This window comes from Phoenix dactylifera, chromosome 3 (genome assembly GCF_009389715.1).
Source record: "Phoenix dactylifera cultivar Barhee BC4 chromosome 3, palm_55x_up_171113_PBpolish2nd_filt_p, whole genome shotgun sequence".
NCBI classification, from domain to species: Eukaryota; Viridiplantae; Streptophyta; class Magnoliopsida; order Arecales; family Arecaceae; genus Phoenix; species Phoenix dactylifera.
In genome coordinates, this window is record NC_052394.1 from 2,141,193 (window position 1) to 2,152,390 (window position 11,198).

Below are 11,198 nucleotides of genomic sequence, written 5' to 3' on the forward strand. Positions count from 1 at the left end.
ATCTGACAAATTAGAAGGTCCAAAAAATTTTATACATGAGCCCGATCCAAATGAAATGACCCGTTGGATCAAAAATTATAGCGGTATACCTGATCCGACCCGATCCGATCTTCTATTAGGTTGTGTCTAGGTTTAAAATTAGAATCTGAACAAGACGGAATCACTCATGACTCAATCCGACCCATTTGCGCTTCTAAATAAAAGCATTGATGTCATATCCTGCATCCTCCTACTTGCTCAGATGTAACAACATGTCAATATGTACCCCAGGTTCCTAGATAGGTTGAGGGACACAATGCCACCAAATTTTTCCTTTCTAAATAATCTATTTTTAGTTGCATCTCATAACTGCGTAGCTCTATGTATCAACACTTCATTCACCTGAGGGATCCGCTAGAAAACTAATGAGCACCAAATTTGCAATTATCAGCTAGTCATGAGGCCGTCATAGACAAAGGCCAAAAGTCCTTATTATGTCATTATAAAAAGAATAACCATGGGAAAAAGTAATACTATCTAAAACTATATTATATATACGACAGAGAAGTTTGTTGCTAATTTATACACATCAATGCAATGCCGAGGCATATGAATGCAGTGTTGCTTCCTAGTAGCATCGTCACCACATTTCTAGCACTTTTATGCTTGCAAAAGTGTAGTATAATAATCTTTTCAGACTTCCAAGCTTGCAGCACCACATCGATCTCTTTTTTAGTGTAATCATGGGGCTTAAAAATCAAACACCAGCAACTGCTAACCCTGATAAATGAATCACTCTATGGACGCTGACCAAAACCCTGCCAAAGAATCAACTTGCCTCCTACATTAATGGCAGTTTTAGATTGCAATCTTCTAAGCACTTGCATAGAGTTGATCTGCCGGATTACAGAGCAAACCAGTGCACCGAATGCTGGCTTGCGTTCGCCCAAGAGCAGGATCCATGGCACGCGGGAGAAACTTATATTCCACTATCCGGGGCTGCAATCCAGCATGCACCATGCCTCCATTCCTCTACCAATCCTCGTTGTTTCTGCAGCCAAAGCTTCTTGTAGTTTAAAATGCAAGCAGTTTTTATATAATTTTCAGGACATTGAGATGTCCACCAACCTTCTTCCGCTGCTGCTACAGCCGCAATACAACTAATACCAAGCATCAATAGTCTTTCTTAAAAGCAAAAACCCTAATATTCTGCAAGCATCAGGTAGGGTCGGTGATCATCACCCACTGTTGAGAGACATCCGGCCATGTTGTGTGATGGGATGGTTATCCAGGCGAAACATATGTTCAAGGAGGCGAATGGGGCTGCGGACTGGGTGGCTTCCTTTGTCGCCAACCAAGAGATCACCTATGGGTGGGAGAGGCGGAGGTGCTCAGTGCTCTCCGTGATATACTACTTTTTGACTTTCTTGGCTGTATCCGTACACGTTGTGTATGATACTTTCATTTCAGCATAAAAAAAAAAAAGCTAATACAGAATATTTGAGTTGGCACATGATCCTTGTCCACCATGTTGTTTTTAGTTTGCTGCGCAACTTTTGTCGAAACCTTCTAATAGCCATTCGAGTGATTGAAATTCTGAAGATGGTAACCCCACTCCATCTCAAACTGAAGCTAGAAGATTACATCATATCAGAACTAATATAAATGCCATACTAGTGAAAGACTAAACTCAAAGAAAATATACGTAGCCCAGCCTTACTGGGCCGGCCTGTTGGCGCGGCCCTGTGCAACCCAAAGGCTTATTTTAAATCAAAAATAGAACAGAGCTCTGGTAGAACTCGGTGAAGGAAGAAGAGTCCTCCTCCACCACGAATTCCATTGAAGGCTAGGATAAGCCTAGCCTCCACTTCTATATAAGCCCCTCCTCACATTAATTATATAATGCTTTTAGCCACAGATGGCTGGGTGAACATTGGGTGTGGAGCAGAGAACAGCTACAAAGATAGCAAGGGGATAGATTGGAAAACTGATGAAGCTTACATCAAATCAGGCCAAAACAAACCAGTCACCCATAATGGGCTTGCAGTATCTGAGCAGAGATGGGCACTCTTCGTTCTTTCAGAAACCAGAACAAGAATTGGTACTTGCTTTCGTCACCTAGACAGGTGAAGTATTTCATCATGGCTGGGATTTATTATGGCAACTAGGGTGGTGCAGGCAAGCCCATGGGCTTAACTCGAGTGATGCCTCTTGAAGCTCTATAATAGAATGACCCAGGCGGCGAGGCCCATGCTCAGGCCCAGTATCGAACTCATGGAATCGGAGGTTAACTTCCTTCCCACAAAGTTCCCCATGCAGTAATATTACGTTGTAACTCACAATCTCACGACTATTAAAGCACATGCATGCACACAGCAATTATTATCATGTTCTCGAGCTGAGCTTCCGATATTCTACTTGCATAAACAAAGGGTTGTGATCAAGATTAAAGCTATTGGATTTCAAAAACATAACAAGGTTCTCAGATGAATACAGGAAAGCAAGCAGGCAGGTGACTCACATAGTTACAGGCCTCTCATTTTAATTTTTTTTCCCGTAAACCACCCTAATTGTCTAATAATCCAAGATATAATTTAAATTTTCTCATTTTTAATTTTCTCGAGTTGCTAATGTTCCTAACTTTTTTAAATCCAATTAACAAAGTTCCTAAGATAGGTACAACATTTATTGTATTATTTGATCCACCATGCTTCCACCTCAGGATGTGCAGGCTGTGCAATAGAACCAAATGTGAGATTTGTTATAGAGGGCTCACACTCTTTTTGATGACCAATAAATCCAATTCCAATGATGGTCTAACTAACCTGAGCTCAAGTGGATATAATCTACTCATCACCATTTCAACATAAAATCAAGGGAAGATAGATGTAGCCGAAACTGATTAACAATAGGTCAGTGGTCACCATGTGCTCTTAAGATACTTCGCATTTAAAACTTGAGAGGTGTATCCTAATGTTTGCTATGAAGATCTTTTTCATCGTTTACATAAATTAATTAGTCGAGCACCGACTATGATGATCGAAGAAAACAAAAAAATTATAAATCACTATCGACACGTAGAAAAGTATGGAAATGAGAAAAGGTCAATATAACGTGCCTATGTAGCCGGCTTGAAACAGCTCGTCGCTGCTATGGATAAAATCAAATTAATTTTGTGGGAAGGTGATGACCCACAAATGGCCATGGAGTAGGCTACAAGAGTGCGAACTTGTCGTCTCATTCTAGAACAACTTGAAAGTGGAGGACGTTGAGCCTCCTTTTATCCCTAGTGTTTGCTATGAAGATCATTTTCATCATTTACATGAATTAATTAGTCAAGCACCGACTATGATAATTGAAGAAAACAAAAAATTATAAGTCAATATCGACGCGTATAAACGCATGGAAATGAGAAAAGGTCAATGCAACACACCCATATAGCCGGCTTGAAGCAGCTCGTCGCTACCATTAATAAAATCAAATTAATTTTGTGGGAAGACGATGACCCACAAATGGCCATGGAGTAGGTTACAAGAGTGCAAACCTGTTGTCTTGCTCTAGAACAACTTGAGGACATTGAGCCCCCTTTTATCCTTAGTATTTGCTATGAAGATCATTTTCATCATTTACATGAATTAATTAGTCAAGCACCGACTATGATGATCGAAGAAAACAAAAAAATTATAAATAACTATCGGCGCGTAGAAGAGAATGGAAATGAGAAAAGGTCAATGTAATATGCCTATGTAGCGAGCTTGAAGCAGCTTGTTGCTACCATGAATAAAATCAAATCAATTTTGTGGGAAGACGATGACCCACAAATGGCTATGGAGGTAAGGAATGGGTCAAGACGCTGGCCAAACTAACTGGAGAAAAGATAGTGGGTAGCAAAAATCCATCAACTCAAGTTTAATCTATTTATTAAATAGGTCAAAAATTCAGACCTAAACCCGTCCATTTTATTAAATATATAACCTAATCCAATTTATAATGAGTTAAATCAAATTAAATAAGCTAAACAGTTAAGCATCGCCATCAGGTACATGGTTGGAACTGAAAACGCATGTAGGTTCGCGGTTCACGTTTTAGTTTTTCATGTATTATTGTTGACAACCATTATTAATACGAAAAGAAAGGCGCATGACAATTAATTTGCAGGTGAAGTAGTAGCAAGGATCTGGATCAATGCTGGGCTGCAAGAAATAGGGGTCTTCTAACCCAAAAGTTTTTGCTATATATCAACGCAGTTCGGTTTCACCCTTTGAACTTTAGAATCAGTCCCAGCCAGGCCTGAGCTGCTTACCTATTGAGTGGGACCAAGCAAAATAACAACCCAAGCCCAAGACCTGATGCAATCCCATTTATTGAACCCTTAGCTGTGACAAAACATCTTTATTGGAATCGAGCAAGAAGTTCATCCATATCACAACCCATGGGACAACTAACTTCTTATGCTGGTTAAAGAATGCGAAGGTAGGATTCGAACTCAGTATCTCTGCTCTAATACTAAGTTAAAATCATCACTTATTCTAAAAATTTAATTTGATAGAATGAAATAAATTTATTTATATATATATATAAATTTTTTTAGCCAAACCGGTCATGTTCTTCTGGGATTCCCCACCCTCTGATCCTTGACTTTCTAGAGCAGCAGTCACATTGGTGCCCTGCCCACCACCACCCCATGCAGCGCTTCTTTGATTCTTTTCTCTATACGCCGAGAGCCACCAGCAATTTCCCCACCATTTAAGCCGGCTACTGTGTAGTCTTATACGAGTCTCTCTCTCTCTCTCTCTCTTGGCTCTTATAGATAAGTTTTCTTTTCTTTTCTTTTCTTTTTTTTGGCTTTTTTCCTCTATATCTTCAAAGAATCTCTGGTCAAGTTTCATTTAAGCAAGAGTTGGGTGAGAAGTAGACATCAAGGATACGCAACCGCGTTAGGTTCGGTGTTGCTTTCTTCCATGCCATTATCATGTTTAGCCAACTGTAGAACACAACACAACTGTTAGGTCTAGCTGGCCTTTGTCTCATGCCATACTTCATAACCAAACCTTTCACATTCTCTTCTCTATGTTGCAGGCAACCTAGTGCCAGTTTATGCTACTTGCATGATATTATGCTAAAATATATGGGATACAGGAATAGAAGGAGAGAGTGTGGTCAAAGAGAAAATAAAGAAAGCGCTTTTGTTTAGTTGGAGTTTTTAACGGAAGAAGACAAGAAAGTGGTATTTTCGTAGGTATAAGATTTTCATATATTATGAAAAAAGCTATAAGAAACATAGAAAAGCTGTTTTTCACCGATGGAAAATTGATTTTTTTTTCGAAAACTACTCTTTATTAAGAATATAATAGATATTATATATATATATATTAAAAAAATAAATGTTCAACCAAATATAAGCTGTTTTAAAATATACCACCTTTTCATAGTCAACTAAAATATTAAAACTATTTTTTTTGATATCATATTTATATTTTCAGAAATCAGATTTTTAAAAAAAATATTTTGTTGAGATTTTTTTTTTCCAACATACCTAACAAGTCCACTGGGTTTGGGGTTCAGTGCACATATGAGGTAATCATGTTTTAAACAATAGGCACTTGGTGTAAGTAATCAGGTTTATAGGTACTGTCATAATCCAATCATGCATGATCTTAAGTTAAAATATATGGTGTTGGTGTCCGGTTCACACCTTTTTATGGTTATAGGACTGAAGTAATTACGTTTCAAACAATGGGCACTTGCTACCAATTATTTATTTGCAGGGGGAAGAGGGTCGTGTTCCACGTTCCTTCACTTTTTCTCGGGTTATTGATTTGTTTTTTCCTTGAAATAGGTAGCTCCTTTCAACCTTTTCCACATAATTTACTCTTCTAATGATGTGAGAGCGGTGATTCGCATTACGGCTAAATTTATATCCCAAAACTTGATTGAAAAATCAAAAATATATCCATGGTTTTTTTTTTAGGTACAACAGCGACTTACATCTGATGGATGTGAATGCAGCCAACAGAATCAAAAAAAGAAGATCATATGGTAGAATAGGAACCGACACGTGATCCACCCAAATGAAGCCCCTAGAGTGATAGGCCGCGTAGGAGGCTACCTAATTAGCAGCATTGTTCGCTTCTTTGTAGATATGTGATGTCCTCAAGAGAGCATCCTCGTCTAAAAGCATGAGAATATTGTAAAGAAGCGGATTAGAGCTAGCTCCCCGTTTCTGACTTCGGATCCAATCGATGACTGTAACCAAGTCTCCCTCAAGAAAAACGCGATTCGCCCCCACCATATGTCTCACACAGGTAATTCCTTCCCAAGCAGCTCAAAGCTCAGCACATACTACGGATATATCAAAGATTTGCCGACCCCCAATCGTTACTAGTGTGGCAGTATGGTCTCGGATGACAAATTCGGCACCTCTAGTGCTTCCTTCTTCGCCAATATTCTCAAGGGACGATAACGTGATAGAGCAGAGGACTTCTACCGTATGAAAAAAATATATCCATGGAAGGTAGATCGCAAAATTGTGCGTTTAATATTAGAATATTCTTTCTTAACACAAGTTTTGCAAACCCTTCCTAAAACAAAGTCTAATGTAAGACACACTAATTGCAAAAAAAAAAACCTTTTTTGATGATTTTTTTTTTTGAAGAAAAAGGAGGAGGAGGAGGAGGAAAAGAAAAAATCATACCTTCCGTAGCTGCACGTATATCGTGGGAGGTTACAGAACCTCTACGCTACGGAGTTCATGCATCTACTTATATAATTAATAAAAGGCTAAGCACCACCTGGATCCACAAGAAAATAGTTGATTTTTAATATATTGATCAACCTACTATCAATGAGTCTGGGTCCTCTTCAGTTTTCTTTTTTTTTTTTTATTTGTAGACACTTCATTTAATGATTAAAGTGAAGAGATCTAATCTCAAATCTTCAATCAAAGTATTGTGGAGTGATTGGTAATTGGACAAGTTAAGATAAATATTATTTACAATCCTACTAGATCATCAACCAATCAACAAAACTTGAATAATATGGGATGCAAATCCGACTTCTTCGGTTCGGAGCACAAATTAAGATGATCCAAACTTAATATTAATAGTATATCAATGTTAAATTTTATTCATTGTTAATATCCATGAAATGTTTTAACTATTAAAAATAAAAAAATATATATTATTTTATCTAATAATTCGACTAATGTTCTGCTAAATTATCAGCTAAAATATTAGATAAAAATAAATTTAAAAAAATAATATATATTTTTCAGACTATTATGTACGAGTATAAATTATCTATTTTTTTATAAAAAATTATAATTTACTCAAAGGTACATGTATCTGACGGACGGCCAAGATGAAGCGATGGAAAGCCACAGACTGATGTGATGTCTCTCCTGAATGCCAAACCACCTACGATATTTAGCCCAAGAGACGAATCTTAGTTAATATTTTCGTTCTTATATTCTATTCCTAAATCTTGGCGCCGGTGGTGTTCTTTTTAAGACATGGGCTGGCGCTGCCCATCCTTAATTTAGCTGTCCTTTTCCCCAGTTTCTTCTTTATTTTTTTTCCTTTAACTTCACCATTTGTAGCGGTTGCAGTTCATTGACTCTGCTCTCTCTCTCTCTTCTCCATTATTTTGCTCTTTCGCCCTCCTAATCTCTGGAAGCCATAGTTGAGGACCCGTCGAGTCGATCAAAGCGCGCTGGCTTCTGTCGGAGCTTGGGGAGGACTGGATTGGATGTGGAGGAGGGGAATCGATCCTTCGCTGGCCTTTGATCCCTTGCTGCCTCCGTGGTAAAACGCTTGGGACGGAGGCGCAAAGGTGCCATCTTCTCCCCTCTTTCTCTCCGTTTGAATCCTTCCCGTGATGCTGCTGGGTTTCAATAGTTGCAGTTGATTGTCTGTTTTGAGTTGGTAAAGGAAAGTTGGTTGCTTGGTATATCCACTTGCTTTTTTGGCTGCGAAAGCTAGAAATTTCCTGTTTAGGTTCTTGACTGGTTGGTCTTTTTCTTTTCTTATTCTCGTAGAGAGCATTCCAAGATCGGATTTTTTTTTCCAGAGCAGGGTTCATCTCATGGTGATTTTGGTCTTTTTTGGGGTGTGGGGGAGATGTGTGGGGGGGCTTTTTCTGACTCGGAATTTATGAGGGAGAATTAGGGTTTCCTGGTTCCAAGTTCGGAAATCGCACTCTATTTATCTTGTTTTGGGTTATCACGATTTTGTTATCAGAGGGCTTTCCGTGCTCTCGATCCTTCAAAATCGTAGCTTGATTCCTCTTGCATCTTTGTCTCTTGGTTTAGCGTAGTGCTTCAAAAATTCTTCGAGAATCTGTGGCTCGTGACATGATGGGCATTGGGAAACTTGGATTGGGCTTCTGTATCCTTGCGACCATAACTCTTCAGTGTGTCTGTGGTTCGTTCACCCCTGCAGACAACTACCTGATTGACTGTGGGTCTTCAAATAGCACGACCATCGACAACAGAACTTTTGTCGCCGATGCGTCCGCTTCTTCTACCCTCACAGCCCCAAATAGCATCTTAGCCAGCACCTCATCGAGCTCGGTATCGGCTCTCTACCGAACTGCACGGATCTTTACCCAGCCCTCCTCATACTCATTCTCGATCCAGAAGCATGGCTGGCACTTCATCCGCCTCCATTTCTTCCCATTTGTGTACAAAAGCTACAACCTTGTGACTTCAAAGTTCACAGTCTCAACCCAGGATGTTGTTCTCCTCCAGAATTTCCAGCCACAGGGGAATTCTTCTCCTGAGTTGAAGGAATATTTGGTCAACATGAATGAGGACACCCTCTACCTGTCCTTCATACCAGTGGGAAACTTATCCTTTGCCTTCATAAATGCTATAGAAGTTGTTTCGGCTCCTGCTGACCTACTTAATGGTTCAGCCAGCACCATTAATCCTTCCGGGGAATACCAAGGTTTGCTAGGGCAGGCATTGGAGACAGTTTACAGGATCAACATGGGTGGCCCAAGGGTTACTCCGGATGGCGATACTCTGTGGAGAACCTGGGTTAACGATAGCAGCTTTATAGTTAACAAGAGTGTTGCTGAATCTGTTTCCTTCTCTGGATCACTTAATTATCAGCCAGGACTAGCCACTCAAGAGACTGCCCCCAATATCGTCTATAGCACAGCGACCAGGTTGGTGGCATCAAATACTTCTACTGCACTTGTTAACGTAACTTGGCAGTTCAACGTAGACGCAGATTCTAGCTACTTTATCCGGCTTCATTTCTGCGATATAGTTAGCAAGGCACTTGTAGATCTCTACTTTAATGTTTATATCGGTAACTGGCTTGTGCTTGGTAATTTTGATCTCACTAGTAAGACAACAAGTCTGGCTGCACCTTATTATGTCGATTTCGTATTGGCGGCTAGTGATGCATCCAGTAAGCTGCATGTTAGTATTGGCCCTTCAACACTATCCGATGCTGTGGCTGATGGCATTCTAAATGGGCTTGAGATTATGAAGATGAGGAACTCCAATGGTTCTGCCATTGTTGTTGCACCACCTGGCTCGAAGAAAAACTTTGGTGTAATATTGGGTTCGGTCGTTGGAGCAATTGCTGTGGTGATTGTTGCTTGTGTATTTTTTATGGTGTGTCGGAGAAGGAAAATCGCAAGGAAGCACCACTCAAAGACTTGGATGCCTTTCTCAGTCAACGGACTGACTTCACAGAGTACAGGGAGTAGAACTTCCAATGGCACTGCTGCTACATCTGGGCAAAATGTGAGCCTTGGTTACCGGTTTTCCTTTATTGTTCTGCAAGAGGCAACAAACAACTTTGATGAGAATTGGGTAATTGGAGTAGGAGGTTTCGGGAAGGTCTACAAGGGAGTGCTAAAAGATGAGACCAAGGTCGCCGTCAAGAGGGGCAATCCGAAATCCCAACAAGGCCTCAATGAGTTCCGCACTGAAATTGAGTTGCTATCACGGCTGCGCCACCGTCATCTGGTTTCTCTTATTGGGTACTGTGATGAGCGGAATGAGATGATTCTTGTTTATGAGTACATGGAGAAAGGGACTCTTAAGAGCCATCTCTATGGTTCCGACCTTCCTAGTCTTAGTTGGAAACAGAGGCTGGAAATATGTATCGGATCAGCCAGAGGGCTTCACTACCTTCACACTGCTTTTGCCAAGGCTATCATCCACCGTGATGTTAAATCTGCAAATATTCTACTTGACGAGAATCTCATGGCTAAGGTTGCAGATTTTGGGCTCTCAAAGACTGGACCAGACCTGGACCAGACCCATGTTAGTACTGCAGTGAAAGGGAGTTTTGGTTATCTTGATCCGGAGTATTTCCGAAGGCAACAGCTGACAGAGAAATCAGATGTGTATTCATTTGGAGTGGTTCTGCTTGAAGTGCTTTGTGCAAGACCAGTCATTGATCCCACCCTTCCAAGGGAGATGGTGAACTTAGCAGAATGGGCAATGAAGTGGCAGATGGGAGGAGAGTTGGAGCAGATTGTTGATCCTCGGATTGCAGCAACAATTAGGCCTGATTCTCTGAGGAAGTTCGGCGAGACAGTCGAGAAATGCCTGGCAGATTATGGCGTGGAGAGGCCCACAATGGGAGATGTGCTGTGGAATTTGGAGTATGTGCTGCAACTCCAAGAGGCAGAGTCAGGGACCTCTGAGGTTAATAGCATCAACCGGATTGCTGGACTTTCTTCACAGGTTCAAAACATCAGGAACCTCGAGAGTGCAACTGTTGGGGGAGTTGGTACCTCAAGTTCCAATGATCTTTCTGAAGTCTCTGGGAGTAAAGTTTTCTCTCAGTTGATCCATGCTGAAGGGAGGTAAGTTGGTTATTATTTTCTGAAATACAGCTTGCAGTGGAGACTTCTAAAAAGTTATTAGTCTGTTTCAAATGTGACCACTTAGTCCTTTATACAGAGTTTTATGTTGGACGCTTGAGTTTTTTTAGGGGATTTCCAGTTCATTCTTTTTATGTGTGTTTGCTCGCATACTCGCGTACAAACAGTCTGACCATGTAATTACAGTGTAGGTTTGTAATAATACCTTCCATTTGATTGTTCATCATCATCATCATCAGTGGAAATCCTGTTTATATGTGTGCGCCTGCCTGCCTGCCTGCGCGTGCGCGCGTGTGCTTGTTTATTTTGGAGGACCAATACAGAGTCTGAACATGAATCTCTTAGCATAGCCATCCATTAGAGGACCTACA

At 40.5% G+C, this 11,198-nt stretch overlaps 1 protein-coding gene across 1 annotated transcript; it reads left to right on the plus strand.

The window, feature by feature from the left end:
• The first annotated feature begins 7,474 nt into the window (after positions 1-7,474).
• LOC103710403 (probable receptor-like protein kinase At5g59700) lies at positions 7,475-11,083 on the plus strand. The gene is made up of 2 exons (XM_039124229.1): positions 7,475-7,809; positions 8,288-11,083. Exon 2 carries the CDS (start codon positions 8,330-8,332, stop codon positions 10,811-10,813), a length of 2,484 nt encoding a protein of 827 aa, XP_038980157.1. The 5' UTR covers positions 7,475-7,809; positions 8,288-8,329; the 3' UTR covers positions 10,814-11,083.
• Positions 11,084-11,198: the final 115 nt, after the last annotated feature.